The sequence below is a fragment of the Gasterosteus aculeatus genome, chromosome 11, assembly GCF_964276395.1.
Source record: "Gasterosteus aculeatus chromosome 11, fGasAcu3.hap1.1, whole genome shotgun sequence".
In the NCBI taxonomy this organism is placed as follows: domain Eukaryota; kingdom Metazoa; phylum Chordata; class Actinopteri; order Perciformes; family Gasterosteidae; genus Gasterosteus; species Gasterosteus aculeatus.
In genome coordinates, this window is record NC_135699.1 from 7143493 (window position 1) to 7159720 (window position 16228).

The 16228-nt window shown below is 46.5% G+C and overlaps 3 protein-coding genes across 3 annotated transcripts; 2 read left to right on the forward strand and 1 right to left on the reverse strand.

Moving 5' to 3' along the window:
* Positions 1-1637: 1637 nt before the first annotated feature.
* Positions 1638-4561, forward strand: ccdc43 (coiled-coil domain containing 43). The gene is made up of 5 exons (XM_040191430.2): positions 1638-2091; positions 2676-2766; positions 3367-3502; positions 3601-3656; positions 3854-4561. The coding sequence occupies exons 1-5, from the start codon at positions 1918-1920 to the stop codon at positions 4039-4041; spliced, it is 645 nt and encodes a 214-aa protein (XP_040047364.1). The 5' UTR covers positions 1638-1917; the 3' UTR covers positions 4042-4561.
* On the reverse strand, positions 4552-11425 carry moto (minamoto). The gene is made up of 8 exons (XM_040191427.2): positions 11229-11425; positions 10818-10923; positions 9208-9380; positions 8876-8980; positions 6623-8096; positions 6335-6469; positions 5878-6055; positions 4552-5797 (listed from the first exon to the last, which is right to left on the reverse strand). The coding sequence occupies exons 2-8, from the start codon at positions 10878-10880 to the stop codon at positions 5601-5603; spliced, it is 2325 nt and encodes a 774-aa protein (XP_040047361.2). The 5' UTR covers positions 10881-10923; positions 11229-11425; the 3' UTR covers positions 4552-5600.
* fzd2 (frizzled class receptor 2) lies at positions 10264-14681 on the forward strand. Its single transcript, XM_040191429.2, has 2 exons — positions 10264-10335; positions 12520-14681. Exons 1-2 carry the CDS (start codon positions 10279-10281, stop codon positions 14098-14100), a joined length of 1638 nt encoding a protein of 545 aa, XP_040047363.1. The 5' UTR covers positions 10264-10278; the 3' UTR covers positions 14101-14681.
* Positions 14682-16228: the final 1547 nt, after the last annotated feature.

Consider the following 16228-nt stretch of genomic DNA (forward strand, 5'->3'; position numbering starts at 1 on the left):
GTGGTGAGAGTACAGTTCGACGTGATCGCTCCCCCGTGGCAACACAGAAACTTCACACATCATTACTGCAAGGCCAGCGACGTGCGAAGCTATTATGCATAGGAGCAGTGGGCAGGGGAGCGTGTGTGTCCATGTGTGTGTTCAGGGTATAACTGAGGGGTGTGTGAGAGCAGGGCGGGGGTAGAAATAATAACCACCCTTGCTTAAAGTGCTTTCTGGAAGCAGGATCAAGCCGTTCGCATGGAAACATTGTTTAATGCATTCAAACAGCTGGGAGGTGTTGTTCCCAGTGTCAAATGAAAGAGGAGGAACAAACAGCTGGCAGGGCATTGCTCTTGCTCCACGGCTCTGCCCACAACTACTCTTTTAATAAGCGTCGTCTGACGCACATTTGCAATGAATCGCACATTAAATGAGCTCCAAAAAAAAAAGTTTCATGCAATTGAATTCATGAGTGGACATCCTCTGTCTCTATCTGCAGAAGGGAGCAAACAAATCTGTGTCCTCTGCTACCATCAAGTGTCCATAAGCAGAATGTCACGTATGCTTCCGTTTGGCATAAGGAAGGATCTCAGTAATGGAAAAGCTATGATGAATGGTGTAAATAAAATAGTTTGCCATATTACGTGCGTCTGACATGACAACTAATTCCTTCCACATGGCGAGTGCCAATGATGCAGAGAATCAACGCTCAAGTTTTTTTCACAATGAAATTAACTTGCCTTCAAGAGACGTCATCCTCTTAGTTGGATGGTGGAAGCCAAACCTTTCGCAGCATTTTGGGGCAGAACAAAAATCACTTGTCGACTGAATTCAAAAAAAGGATAGCTTATTATTTTCAAACCAGCACTACAGTACTGGCACGACGAGTGCCCAAAGCCTACGAGTGAGCGCACAAGTGCCTTCTGTTAACTGCGGAATAATCGAACACTCATTTTCAATCAAGAACTTTGGGATTTGTGGCAAGTTCCCAGAGCGCGTTCTGTGACTGCCAACGCCGAGCATTCTGCTCGCATGGAAATGTTGGCCTCGGATACTGATTTAGCAAGCCAGGATATTGCTGTCTTTTTTCCTGCAAATGGATAGTTGACAAGACTTTTGCGCATTGCCATAAGGTTCATAGACTACAAGCTGTATTGTTACTTACATTATATATATATATATATATATATATATATATATATATATATATATATATATACACATATATACACATTATAGGGGAAAGCAGGTACAACGATCATTAAACAGCTAGAAATCCCTGTGAGGCAATGAGAAGATTGGAAGTTTGATAATTTGGTAAAGACACAAGATTAATTGGAATCAATACACAGTAAAGAGACAGATTAACACAAACCCTACAAGAGCTGCTTGAAAAGACAAGTAGAAACACCAGGAGTGGACATAACAAGCCGGTATTTTTAAATCTAATCTAGTATGAAGTGTGAGGTAACAGACTCCACGCTGTGGTCAGACAGAAGCAGTCAAATAGTTAGCATTCAAAATTGTTTCTCACAAATAGTTCAATTAATTAATCGATATGTTGTTTTTCTGTGACAATATACTAACGTTAACTTACAACTGTAACTTGAAGGCACTTTTAATGACAGAACTTCAGAAAAATCCTCAAAATAAACAGGGCAAGCAGTAAAGTTGCATGTTTAACTAACGTTAACTGAATTGCTTAAGAGCTTTATTGTGTTAGCACCAGACTGCTACCGATATTTTGTAAAATACCACAATACACAAACTGCTACAATTGTATTTCAGCGTATTACAAGATAAGTATCAATTTAATTTCGTTAACGTAACTTACCTGTGTAAGAAAGAAAAAAAGGAAATCTCGAAGACCTGACGTTTTCCACAGGCGTTGGCAGAGGACAGCTCAGCGCCGCCGAAGGACCCCAAAGGGCCAAGATGGCTGCGCCCGTGACAGACGCCGGGGAGTTTGAAAGCTGGCTAAATGATCGGCTAGACTCGCTAGAAGTAGACCGTGAGGTGTATGGGGCTTATATTCTAGGAGTCTTGCAAGAAGAGGAGAGTGATGAGGAAAAGGAAGACGCGCTTCAAGGAATTCTATCCGCATTTCTGGTGAATATGCCAAGCGGCGGGTCCGCCTCAAGCCACCGGGGGTTTTTATATCTGTGTGTGTTGCTGTCCGTCTCGTCTGCCGGGCGGAGCGCTCGTGTCAGCTGTCGTCTATGGAACAAAAACATCGAAAGTAGACGCGACAGTGTTTCTTTAGGTGGAGACACCACGGGCGGTGACTTTAACGGTGCCCTCCTGCAATGTGAAATCCAACTGAGCAATCCATCATTCCACACCAAACACGGCTCCTCTAGATGTTTTCTTGAGAAAAAGTTCTATTTTTACACACACGTCTTCGCTGTGTATGTATGTGTGCGTGCTTGTACGTGTGGCTTGCTGAGTCTTCACGTGATGCATTGTTTTTTTTTCCTTTTTTGTATAAGTTCTATCGTTGGTGCAATGTGGCAGCCATATTGATTATTGTCTCTGGAAGGTGACCCAGATGCGTGATCACACCACGAGACACGTGCTGGTTCTGAATAAATCCAGTGGGTTGTCCTCTGACAATACCTCAGGCTCTTGGAGCATCTGCTGTGTGCTTAAAGTGAGCTGTGAGTACTTAACTGTTCCTGTTTTTTTGTATGCAGGATGAGGAAAGCGTGGAAGATGTCTGCAAACAAATCATCAAGCAGTGGACGGATTGGCGCGACAGATCGGCAGACAAAAGGGATGGAGATGGTATTTGTGCGACTTTGATATATCCAAATTACCTACCTTTTAAAATAAGATTAACAATACAGAATATGGCAGCGAGGCGGTCCAAACTTCCCCAGACGTTTGTATAGTTATATTCAAGAATGAATCTCAACATTTGAACAGCCCAAAATAAAGGCAGGCGGCTCCTCAAGTCGTTTAAACCTCGGCTAAACCGAGCAAAGACAGCTGGCCGCCGAGCGCTTCAACCTACAGAGGCCTTGGCTGTGTGAGCTTCAAACCGTTTGTTTTGTGTTTGAAACCGCTTGCAGAAAAGATACGTCGCTCTCGCAGAGAGGTAAACATTTTGAGAAAAGGAAAAAAAAAGTTGCTTACACCGCAGAAAGTTTTGGAGGTCTGATGCCAAAAAAAAAGTAATTTCCACTCCAGTTTGTCGAGTCGGCGTCATAACTGGAAAAGCGATGGTTTACGGTGCACATAAGGTGTGTGCCGCGTGCAGGCGACTTCTGTCGGTGAGCCGTCTCGTTGACACTGAAAAGCAGCAGTTTTCTTTCTTTACTTGATGTTGTTGTGGTTCGATTTCCAGCCCCTCTGCATTCTGTTGTCTCTCTTCCCCCCCTGCAGCCGAGGTGCAGGCCATCGCCAGCCTGATCGAAAAACAAGCCCAGATCGTGGTGAAACACAAGAAGGTGTCCGAGGAGACCAAGAAGGGGAAAGAAGCCCTCCTCGCTCAATACGCCAATGTGACGGATGACGAGCAATATCCTTTTCCTTTATTACCGTAAAGGTTCACTGTGTCCGTTTGTCTGCGCCGTCTCATCTAGCAAACTGTCGGCTTTCTTTCCTTGACAAAAGCACTGAAGATGAAGAAGAGGAAGCCACGAGCGGAAACAACTTCCCCGCGCCGGAGAAATGTATCCTTTTTTTTTTGTTGTTGTTGTAAAGCTGTTCACGCACAATTGTGTGAAGTTCCACGTCACCTACTGTGATGAGGAATAGATCACGCCATAGTCGTGTAACCCCCGACTCCCTCGATGCACTGCCGCAATCACGCGCACCTCCAGGCCAAAGTGGTCATATCCGGCTCATCCTCCTTCACTGTACGCGTCAGCCCTGTTCAAGAACACCAACGTGGAGGAGGTGCTGAACAGGCAGAAGCAGAAGCGGGACCAGGCCCGCGACGACGCCCAGAAGAAGAAGGAAGGGGACAAGATGCAGCGAGAGAAGGACAAACTGTCCAAACAAGACCGGAAAGAGAAGGAGAAGAAGCGCACGCAGAAGGGGGAGCGCAAGAGATAAAGCCCACGGGACACTTTGCACGTGGCGGGGGAAAAAAAGGTTTTGTTATGAGACAAAGATGAATTTGCCTCATTTTAGACGAAGGATCGTTGGCAACATTCAGAATGCGAACACGTCTTCATCGTTTAGTTTAATCACCCTCACCTCGTCCGACTAAAGAACACGCTGAGCGTCTGGCACCTCCCACATCGGTGTGGTCCTGGACAACGACATGAGCGGACACACAAAATTGTTGCACAGCATAAAGCTTCCAGTTTTGGATTGTTGCAGTCGGTCACGCGTGCTTTTGCTGAGCTTCGACGCAGTTACCCGCGAAAGATCAAAGGACGCACTTGAAGATAAAAAATTTCTGCTCAAACAAATGAGCGACGTCATCCTTTCGATGTTTGGCTGTTAGTTTGACTGTTATTTTGTCTGACAATAACAAAAATCGCACCTCAAATATGTGATGTATTACGATTGGGAATGTGTGTAATGAGGGTCATCTTTTGAAATTAATAATAAAAGCCGTTTTCAACTATTTGGATTGCTTTATTTTAAAAGTTTCTTTTCACAGAACAGGTGACAAGAAAATAAACCAGCGTGAACATTAAAATGAGTGCATCACAAAGGAAGAGTCGCCAGACTGTTATAGACAGACTATTCTTAAGCTGACAAACTGTCACATTGATAAAACTGAAAATGATGGAAAGTTTGATTACATTTCAATTTAAAACGCTAAGCTCTTAAAAGTTTCAGCATATTTTTTTTTTAACCAAAAGGTGGATGAAACATTTAAAAAAAACAAGTTTATAAGTTAATTGGAACATTTCAGAAAACATTTTATAATTTATCATGTTCACAATAAACGTTAATTAAACATTAAACATTCTTAACTTAGCTATGTTACATTTCACTGATAGGAATATGTGTGTATATTTCCAGTGGAAAATGTGATTAATAGATATCAATTTAAAACGCTGAACATTTCTTTCTGAAATCTGAGTTTCTTTGCCGCAGCTCAAACTTCTACAAATCGCAGTTAAATATGTTTTTTTTCTGATTACATGTTACAATTATGCAAGAGAAAACTCAAGCTGCCAAAATAAGTTGGAATATTCAGCATGTTTTTTTTAAACTACTGCCCTTATGATTCAATTATTGCTCTGCAATATACTGCGGTTCCATTACATACTAATAAATAAGTAAAACAGAAGAATTCACCGAAATCTTCCTCATAAATAGTGCCTTTAAATAAAACGGTGATGGAGCCAATTCACGGTCATTTGAAACGGACACTAATTAAATGAAATGAAATTCAGGCGCAGCAGGAAGGACAACATTTCATGCAATTCCCGCACAACTAATGTTCTCCAAATGATAAACTGCAACCGTCACCAAGCCTGCAATTGCTCATCTCATATTGTGCAGTGATCGCTGTGTCTCAGGTAAAACGTCCCCGTGGACTAGCGGGTAACATTAGTTTGTTCTATATCGATGGGACATTTATAATCAGGGCATTCTGTGAGTAATTTGAATTGGAATCTGAATCAAGCCCTTTAGCTCGTGCTTGGAGCCCGTTAAATCGTGACTTTGAAAGAGTAACCCTCGAATGGAGAGGCGCCTGTTTCACTACAAGCGGCCTCCCCGGTCACCTGGCACTCCGGCTTCTTGGCGGCCTTCGGTAGGGTCATGTGGAGAGCGCACCACAGGGCCGTGCGCATCTTTCTGGTGGTCGCGGCGAGGTCCTTCAGCGCAATGACCAGCAACAGGGTTTCTGTGAAAGCAGAGGCCGGACGTTAGAAGCGGCAGCGTTCGGGCGGAGGGGCGCAGGTCCACCACCGAGCCGCCACTCACCTCGGTCCTCTGGGAAATGAGTCCTCTGCCGCTGGTGCCTGGACGTGCCGGCGAGCTCCTCCTTGTGTCTCGCCTGGGCGTTGCAAATAGCCGCGTGGTACCTGTTCAGCGCCGTGTGGACATTGGCGTGGAAGGCAGCCTTGCTCAGACACTGCATTCTGTCGAGGAGGCTCGCCACCTGCAGACAGAGAGGCACAAACGGCACTTGTTTACCCCGCGTTAGTAGTTGCTTATTAATGAGACCTCACATGAAACAATGCAGCACTAAAGATTGATGATCTATCACCGATAATCTATTCATTTTTTTTAGTCCACACTACAAAAAAGATGCACCACCAACAGCCTCCACAAAAGGAAAATAGTTTTCTTTTTATAAAACTGGCCTCCTGAACTAGGCTGCCGTTACCAAATCCCAGCGTAGATGGCAGTAAGGCAGCAATGTATTGGGGGGGCTCACCCTAGCATGCTCTTTCATCTGATTGACGATGAGTGTGTCCACTCTAGTGGGGTTCGGTGGGCTCTTGGGCTGGTTGGAGTTGGCCACCGCGGCAGTCGTTTTCCCAACAAATGTCTTGGTTAGAATGATCTCAGTCTAAAATAATAACACAAAAAGAGTAACACTTGCAAAATAACAACAGTTCAAGTTTAGTTCAGTCCAGTTCAAAATATATATTTAATGTATGTGTCAATAATGTGCAGGTCATCTGAACAAAATGCCTTTATTGCGTTGATTTGGAGAGCCTACCCTCTTTCTCTCCTTCTCCAAGCTCCTCCACTTCTCATAACACTCGTCCAGGTAGAAGTAGAGCTGGATCATGAGCCCTCCTGGATTCGCTACCATTGGAGTCACCATGCCATGATAGGTGCTCTCTCCTCTGCAGGTCAACATGTCGCTTGCGTAGGAGTTGAAAACTGTCGTCTCATTGGCCGACGCCACATCACCCGGGTCCATGCCGGCCATGCCGCCCCCGTAGGGCGGCGTGGCCCTGGGGCTGAAGTGAGGAGGGTTGATGGAGACCCTTCTGGGGTCGTTCACAGCATACATGTAAGGTATGAGCTGCGGAGCGTTCCCTGCTACGACCGTGCCGTTTTCTTCGTCAAACCTGTGGGCCTGCATGCTTCCTAGGCCGTCGTGGTAAGGGCTTTGATAGAGGGCCTGTTTCTTACACTCCCTTCTCATGATAGTGTTGCTCGGGGGCCTTGAGGAGAAGCCTTCTCCTTCATGGCCTGACATGTGCATCCGCTTCTTTTCCCTCTGACTGGGCACATTGAGCTTGCTCTGCATCAGGCCCTGCATCAGGCCCTGCTGGAAGAGACTTCTTGAATACTGGTTCAGGCCCACGCTGATGGGGGGTGGCGTGTTCTCTCTGTGCTGGGTCATGTTGCTCTGGTATTGCTTCGGGAGGTTTAAAGGTGCGATGGACGTCTTGGCCGGCTGGTAGTACTCCGTGTTTTGAGGGCTGAAAGCAGATGGACCTCGGAAGGCGTTGTGGTTAAACGTTTGTCTCCTCGCTCCTCCGTTTCTTTCCATCTGCGCTGTCCCTAATTCTCCCGCCAGCTGTTTTGGGGCCCTCCTCGCGGCACTGCTTTGTGTTGACATGGAAGGGTTGGGGATTTTCCATTGTTCCACCAGGCCGTCTTCGTGCTGCCTTTGGATGTTTGGAGAGTCTCCGCTCCATAAGCTGTCATGCTCGTCAACCATGAATGATTGAAAACTACTGACTAGCTGGTTAATGTCTCGTTGACCAGACTGTTCACGGCGGAGGCTCTGGACGTACTGGTCTTCGTAATAAGGATGAAAGCATGGGCTGTTCATCTCGCTTTGAGGTCTGAAGACACTGCTGAGGTCGGGTAAATTATTAACGGACTGACTATGCCGTCTTTCTGGAACGTTGTCGTATTTGTGGCGCAGTACCTGCGACGAAAAGGTGTTTCCCTGTTTAGGCATCGGCAGACCTGGTGGCAATGTGTGGGCACGGTGGGTGTAACTTTCCTTGTCTCCATTAGGCAATGGCCATTGTTGATTGGTCGAAAGGCCATTTGACTGTTGATGAAACTGGACGTCTTTGTCCACTGAATGTCCCTGTGCTTTACTTGAAGTCTCACGGGATGCATAGTTGGGGGGAAAGGTCGGCTGGTTGGGCTCTGTTTGAAAATACTGCAGTAGTTCTTCTTTCAATGTCTTTGAAGACCAGACGGGATTACATGTAGGTAGGTTCCTAAAAGAAGTATTAAGGACTTCCTTTAATGTCCGATTTTTTTAAAATCACCTCAGCATACAGGAATTATATATATTTCCTATATGCTGAATATTACAATTTTTAAAAACAATTATTTAAATTTTTTAATAATAAACATTTGTTTTTCCAGTCTACGTTTTTCCACAATGTGTGTAACAGGATTAATGGTTCCACTTGCCATCACTACAAAGACAATGGATCATTGCAGAGACAAGACGGGCGGGCGGCCTCTAGTAGGCTCCTCCTGACATAATCCTGGAATCCTCATAATGTCCGTCACACGATGTCTAAGTGGTAAATTGATCTGCCAAAAAGTGACTCTACAAGTGTGCTGAGATATTAACGTTAACACACCACGCAAGAGAGCGTAAACAACTGCTGCGCACGGCAGTTCCGCCCCAACGCGTGTGCGCATACACAGACATGTGCGCTAATATATATTAGGGCTGGCAAAGTTAACGCGTTTATCTATGAGATTGTTGTAGCGAATAATGCAATAAAATATTTTAACGCAGTTAACGCAACTTTGTTTACTTTCGGTGTGTGTTGACACCAAACCGCCGCATGCCGGCAGTCAGTTAACTATGAGGGACCGAGATTATACAAATGTTATTTTATTATTAATTAAAGGATTAAAAGAAACTTTAGACATTTTTATATGGCTGCACCACAGCCATAAATGATACAATATTCTGCAATGTGATTATTATATATGTATACCCAACCCTGCAGTGTGAAAACCTGACACTGTGACTTACCCTTTGCTGTAGTAGCTGTCGTGTGAATCTCTTTCATCCAAAATATTTGACACTAGACCCTGTAGATCAGTCTCCCCTTCACAGTCAGTACTATCAGTGGGTTTCCTGGAAGGAAAATAATCCCGTCCATTGTATTGCACTCAATATTTTCTTTTGTTCTTTGAGGGCTCTCATTTAACAGTGTGGCTGAGTATGTGCTTTTCTACCGCAATAACACAGAATAAACTCTCCAGATAAGTAGCAGTGTGGTTGGTCAACACTACAAAGGGAAAGTGCACAGATGAGTAATCAGTTAACCTAAATACATAGTACTACATAGTAGAGCTGAGTACCTGATTTTAAAGTTGTTCTGGGAACAATTGATAAGGCCGTAGGGATCATCGTGGGCTATGTGAGACCAGGGCAAGTAGGATGCTGTGTTCTGTTCCTGCAGCGAGGCCCCGGGGATGGAAACGAAGGGCAAAGCAACGCTGCCGTTGTTTCCAGTTTCTATATTTACACTGGCCTGAAAGAGAGAGAAGCAATCCATCTGAAGCTCACTAGAAAAAAAGAAGAAAATCACGTGACTATCGTATTTCAAAACAGTATTTCAGATTGAGGAAAATTACAGAAGATATCCAATACTGCTGAGACAAAACAATGAATAAATTATAAAATTATTAAGGATTTGCTGCTTTTACTTTCAACGTTTTTTTGGAGGAGGAAGGGAGGCGTTATTGGACAATTTAGAATATTGTCTGGTGTTTCACAGGCCATGACATGAATAGAGAAAAATAATCCACAATAGAGCTGCAACGATTTCTCGATGTAACCGACGACGTCGATTATGAAAAATCGACGACGCAGATTACTATCGTCGACGCGTTGTATATTGTATATAAAAAGATAAGAGTTAAGGGTATTTTTCATTCAGCATTGCAATACACCACAGGAGGTGCCGGGGGGCGCTATCGCTTCTATTGTCCACATGCACCAAGGAAAAGAAGTAGTTTATCAAGTTGACCGTGGGAGAGCCGAAAAAGTCTGAGAGTATTTCAACAGCGATTCAAAGCAGCGCGACGGCAACGCAGGAACATTTAAAACGCGCTGGAGCATCTTCTCATCATGCGTGAGTTTAGTTAGCTAAAGTAACGCTATCCTTGTTAACTTATCGTAAGGTTCACACTCACATGTTGGAGAACAGAACGTCTCGTAGAGGATGCTCGCTAACGCTGTTATGTTAAATGCAGTGTAGTAAATCGGTGGATTATTGTAGCCTGTCTTTTCGTTCGTTCTGTAAAGTTAACGTTAACCTCCACTTAGCACTCTTCAAACACAAGATTGTGGAAAAAAATAATTTCATTACAACACAATTACGAGAGATCTACTCTAGCGTAACTAAGATTGATACTAACGCCTACAACATGATACTTAAAGCTGTGTTTCTTCTCTCTCTTTTAGTACTAAGCAAAGGCGCGTGCGTGCACGAGTTTGTCCCTCAGAGGCTCATGCACCCTCTGATGAAGGACAGAGAGCGTCCTCAACATGCTGGTCACCTGCAGAGGCTTGATTGCTATTTTTGAGTTATTTTTTAAAACTTAAGTTGCACATTGTGTTTACTTTTAAACTTACATTTTGTATTACGATTTAATATATTTATTATGATGATTACTTTGTTTTAAATTGTTACTCAAATACATCTGGAGTTCAAAATCTGACATTGTAGGGAAGGGAGCAGGAAGTGAATGTGTGAGAGATGTTACTGGATGGAAATAAACGGCCACACGTTGTAGCCAAAAGGAATACTTTGTGGGGCCTCTTTGTTTCCACGCTCCTACACTAGGGTCAATAATCGTTAGATAAGTCGACTAATCGAAAAAATAGTTAACAGATTAGTCGATTACTAAAATAATTGTGTTGCAGCGCTAATCCACAATGAAGATAATTGCTCGTTATTTCTTACCTGGCGTTGGAATGTGGGAAAGAGAGAATTCTCCAACGTGCTCTGGTGCCCGTTGAAGGCCATTCTGAACTCCAGTGAACTTGGACAGAGTCTTTACTCCATAAATCTGGCAAAACAAAAAAAGGTCAATCCGTTTTCAAATTTGGGTGAAGCATAAGTGACAACGATTTCGCAAAACAAATAAAGTATGAGCTAACGGCTATCGCAGCGAAAAGAAATACACTTTGCCATCAACCCGGCCTAACGGTCAAAGCTAACCACTAGCGCCACTAGCGTTAGCTTACTAACGTTAGCTGCCATCCCACGGCTTATTTGGACTAAACTGTCAACGGTAACAAACTGCTTCCCCGCCAGTAAATTGTGGTTAACTTCGTCTTAAGTTTTCAGAGTAAAATACCATTAGTAACCTACCTGAGTACTTAAGTAACGCCAACTTTCGGAGTTGAACCAGTTTTCTTCACCGTCGGCGCATTATCGCTCGTGCCTCGCCTCAGCAGCTCGACCTCAAGCCTAAACCCACATTGGCTGAACCGGACCGACTCGTATCGTTTCATCCAATCATCATCGAGTAGGAGATCAGGGAGCATAGCAACGTACAGTACCCCCCCTCCCCCCCCCCCCTCCCCTCCGTGTGTGACATGCCGTCACAATACGGCACAACATGTAGTACATATAAAATGAATTGATTATCATATATATATCAAGGGTACATATTCAACATAACTTTTTATTTCTCTCTGATGAGCTGATGAAGGCACTTACGAATTACAAGGTAGTAACACACGCATATGCATATATGTACATGTACAGCATGTACAGTACTGTTTTATAAAATTGTAGATGTATTTTTCCTAAATATGTTTCCAAATTACTTCCAAATGACTTGATTGTCACTGGATTGCCAATTGGAATATGAACATGACATGAACATGGAAATGCACTAGGTGGGGAAGTCTACCGTCTACGTTTAGGACGTATATGCTATTGAGCCAGGCAATCCAGCTGTGGAGCAAAGCTTGAATATGTTACAACAATATCACATCATCTTCAAAATAAAATAAATGCATTAAACCTAATAAAATAGCAGCTTTTAAAAAAACTAAATAATATCGACGCTGTCCGCAAACAAATATGATGGTGATTCTCTTTATAATTTGCCCTGTACAGCAGTAACACATGACCTGTGGTGACTGCTATCGCATGAATATAGTATAAGTAGTAGTAGTAGTAGTAGTAGTAGTAGTAGTAGTAGTAGTAGTAGTTGTGGTAGTAATGCACACATTTAGACATCATTTTTTTTGGAAAGAAGAAATAAATAAATGTTCATAATAATGTGTTGGCTATGTCAAATCCGTCGTTTAGAATCTTATTCTGAAACCTAGAACCGGAAGTAACGTCTCCTACTGCTGCTGCCTTGATGGTGCTCACGGACTCGGGAGTTGAAGAAAAGAAGAAGAAAAAAAGTCAGCCAGCACTTGGGTGCAGAGACCAGGGAGCAGCGTGCGGCATCACCTCGGGTTTCTTTTGTTTTGTTTTTACCGAAGTAAGTTACTTTCTTTCAATAACTATTTATGACACACGCGGAGCAAGTTTACAGCAAGTTATATCGCGCTGGAAAAGTTGCTGTGTTAAACTTGGGAGGATGATTTCCTGCGCGACCTGGTCCGTCGCTCTCCTGCTGCCGCTGCTGGTCTCAGCCCAGTACCAAGGGGACAGCGGAATAGTCGTCCCGGAGCATGGCTTCTGTCAGCCCATCTCCATACCCCTGTGCACGGACATAGCCTACAACCAAACCATCATGCCCAATCTCGTGGGCCACTACAACCAGGAGGACGCGGGGCTCGAGGTGCACCAGTTCTACCCGCTCGTGAAAGTGCAGTGCTCGCCGGAGTTGAAGTTCTTCCTGTGCTCCATGTACGCGCCCGTGTGCACGGTCCTGGAGAAGGCCATCCCTCCCTGCAGGTCGATCTGCGAGCGGGCCAAGCAGGGCTGCGAGGCTCTCATGAACAAGTTCGGCTTCCAGTGGCCGGACCGCCTGCGCTGCGAGAACTTCCCGGTGCTGGGTAACGGGCAGATCTGCGTGGGCCAAAACGACTCCACCGCCGCCACCGTGCCGCCCGTCGTCCCTGTGCTGCAGGGCACCCACGACCTGGCCGACGCCCCCGCGCACGAGACGCATTTCCGTTGCCCGCCCGTGCTCAAGGTGCCCCCCTATCTGAATTACAAGTTCTTAGAGGTGAAGGACTGCGCCGCCCCCTGCGAGCCGGCCCGCAGCGGCGGGTACATGTTTTTCAGCGACAAAGAGATCCGCTTCTCCCGCATATGGATTCTGGTCTGGTCCGTGCTCTGCTGCGCGTCCACCTTGTTCACGGTCACCACCTATTTGGTGGACATGCAGCGCTTCAGGTACCCCGAGCGGCCGATCATCTTCCTGTCCGGCTGCTACACCATGGTCTCGGTGGCCTACATCGCCGGCTACTTCCTGGGAGACAAAGTGGTGTGCAACGACAGCTTCAGCCCCGAGCGCTACAAAACCATCGTCCAAGGCACCAAGAAGGAGGGCTGCACCATCCTCTTCATGATGCTCTACTTCTTCAGCATGGCCAGCTCCATCTGGTGGGTCATCCTGTCCCTCACCTGGTTCCTGGCGGCAGGTATGAAGTGGGGCCACGAGGCCATCGAGGCCCACTCGCAGTACTTCCACCTGGCGGCCTGGGCGGTGCCGGCCGTCAAGACCATCAGCATCCTGGCCATCGGGCAGATCGAGGGCGACGTGCTCAGCGGCGTGTGCTTCGTCAGCCTGGGCAGCCTGTACCCCCTGCGGGGCTTCGTGCTGGCGCCGCTCTTCATCTACCTCTTCATCGGCACCTCCTTCCTGCTGGCGGGCTTCGTGTCGCTGTTCCGCATCCGCACCATCATGAAGCACGACGGCACCAAGACGGAGAAGCTGGAGCGACTGATGGTGCGGATCGGGGTGTTCAGCGTGCTGTACACCGTGCCCGCCACCATCGTCATCGCCTGCGTCTTCTACGAGCAGGCCTTCCGCCCCCACTGGGAGCGCAGCTGGGTGAGCCACAACTGCAGGGGCCTGGCCATCCCGTGCCCCTCGCAGACGGGGCCCCGCATGACCCCGGACTTCACCGTCTACATGATAAAGTACCTCATGACGCTGATAGTGGGGATCACCTCCGGGTTCTGGATCTGGTCCGGAAAGACCCTCCACTCGTGGCACAAGTTTTACACGAGGCTGACAAACGGCAAGCAAGGAGAGACCACGGTGTAGAAGGACGGGGGACTCGCGGCCGGGCGTATGTTCCTCATGGTCCACAGGTGCATGCCAGGCCCGGGGGTCAGGGTTTGGCAAAAGGGCAAGCTGGAAAAACAAGGACTGAGCCGGACTGTCTGAACAAATAACAAGCGTGGCTATTGGATGCCATGTGCTGAAATGCCCCCCCCCCCATTTACCCCCCCTCTTAAAGTCACCATAAGCTCACGTGTGAGTGATGATCCAGCAGCCGAGGGACACGGAGGAATGGCGGCGATTTCTCCCAGTAAACGTCTCGTATCCAATTCAATGAAATTGTAAATAGTTTTTGTAAAAACATGAAATGATATATTTGTATTTATAGAAAGTTAACACTTTTCCCTGTCTGCCAGGGTACCTTCTTCATTCTGATGTATGAATGCCACATACTGTAGATCTAAACGTGCTCCTTTTTAAATAATAATTGCTGGTTTCAAATTTCATTGTTTTTGTATGGCTTAAAAGAACATCTTAGTCCATCAAATGACATCCAGTAAGCTTTTTTGTTTCAGCCCGAGACCTTTTTTACCAACTAAATAAACATGGAGAATGTACAGAAATAACCAACTATGAATCAAATGTTTCTCTATACTCCCCTCCTTTATGTTGAGTATTCTTCAATGATTAAATAATATCATGTCCCTACTTTGCTGTAAGACCATCCGTGGTGTTTTTATGGAGGGGGGTGTTAGTGGGTTCTTGTCACACCTCAACAACTGTTCCCTCCGACGCGGCAGGAAAGGAAATCACTGTATTCCATAATGGAATTAAGCTTTTTTTTTCACACGAGGCTGCTAACCCTCCAACGAAGGCCAGTGGGTGACTTTCCTGTCGGACACACCTCTGCTGTCACATTCTGCGATGCCTCGCATCCAAGTGCTTAATGACTCTCGCACATTCACACGAGCGTCGCCTCGGAGTGCCAAACACAACAGGGTCCCTTTTATTAGCCTGTTGTTGGAGAGCTTAAATCAACGGGATTAGAAAGCCTCTGCCTCTCTGTGGGGGGGGGGCTGTGGTTGTTCAGGCTTCGCCGTGGCGGTGCTCACTACAAGTCGGAGCCCACGGCTGAAACCGAACCTTTCTCTGCGGTGATGTCATGAAGTAGACGGGTGTGTAGGAGAAAGTCAATCCTCCCGCTGTGGAGCGAAGGCTTCGGGGGCCCGCGGAGGGAGTTTTTTCCCGCACACACAGCACACCAGCGCGAGTGCATTCCTACGGTCGCCCCGACACTTAATCGCCACGACCACAGCGTGATCACTGACGCCAGCGTGGGGTAAAAACAGGGCTCATGGTGTTCATGTCTTCCTCGTACCCCAAGTCCAGGGGGAGGGGGGGCGGGGGGTTGAATAAAGAAGCGCGATAACACACAGGTAAGAGGTGAAAACAGATACCCCGAGGAGGGAGGGAGGGAGGGAGGGGGCTGGAATGCATAAATCTCTTGCCTCCCACCCTCCCTCCCCTCTCTGCTCAGATGATTGGGGGGGGAATGCGGCAGTGGAGCGGTGCCGGGCCTTCGCCCAGTGACAGACAGTCTCCTGTGCGGGGCTCAACTTCAAAGCGCCGCCGAAACCTGACTAGCTCCTTGTAAACAGTGCCGCCTCGCCCGAAGGCCCACTTCCTGCGCTTAACTCCACTTAATGGCTGGCTTGTTTGGCTTTTCACCGGAGCGGGGAGACGAGTGAAGAGCGAGAGGATGAGGACAGGCGACGTGGGGTGGGACGTGTGCGTGTGGGGTGGAGAGTTTTTAGGGTTTATGGGAGTGTGTGTGTGTGTGGGGGGGGGGGGGGGGGGGGCAGTTGGAAAGCGTGATGGAAAATTTGATTTGGTCGCTTTTGTCTTTTTCCAGGGGAAAACTGAAAGAAAGAAAAGGAGAATCCATATGAGATGTAAGTGTGTGTGTAAAGTAATTTTCGTGAAACTGAGCAGAGCGGCCAAACTAAACTAATCAGGTGCTCAACGTCTAACTCTGGTCAGGAAAAACAAAGCTTTTCACAAAGCCCTTTTTCTCGCAGAGAGGTTCCAGCCGGTGGCCTCTTCTCTACGCGGGGAGATGAAATGAAAAGCCACCGTGTGAAACTGCTCTAATTAACCGCGCAGCAAGGCG

Bases quoted from the DNA above. Each gene is read 5' to 3' on its own strand.
- moto (XM_040191427.2), bottom strand. From the start codon at position 10,880: ATGGCCTTCAACGGGCACCAGAGCACGTTGGAGAATTCTCTCTTTCCC. The intron at 9,381-10,817 runs GTAAGAAATAAC...TCTCTCTTTCAG, and splicing joins TTCCCACATTCCAACGCCAG to GCCAGTGTAAATATAGAAAC. The intron at 6,056-6,334 runs GTGAGCCCCCCC...CTCTGTCTGCAG, and splicing joins AGATGAAAGAGCATGCTAGG to GTGGCGAGCCTCCTCGACAG.
- fzd2 (XM_040191429.2), top strand. From the start codon at position 10,279: ATGATACTTAAAGCTGTGTTTCTTCTCTCTCTTTTAGTACTAAGCAAA. The intron at 10,336-12,519 runs GTGCACGAGTTT...GTCTCAGCCCAG, and splicing joins TACTAAGCAAAGGCGCGTGC to TACCAAGGGGACAGCGGAAT.
- ccdc43 (XM_040191430.2), top strand. From the start codon at position 1,918: ATGGCTGCGCCCGTGACAGACGCCGGGGAGTTTGAAAGCTGGCTAAAT. The intron at 2,092-2,675 runs GTGAATATGCCA...TTTTGTATGCAG, and splicing joins GAATTCTATCCGCATTTCTG to GATGAGGAAAGCGTGGAAGA. The intron at 2,767-3,366 runs GTATTTGTGCGA...CCCCCCCTGCAG, and splicing joins AGACAAAAGGGATGGAGATG to CCGAGGTGCAGGCCATCGCC.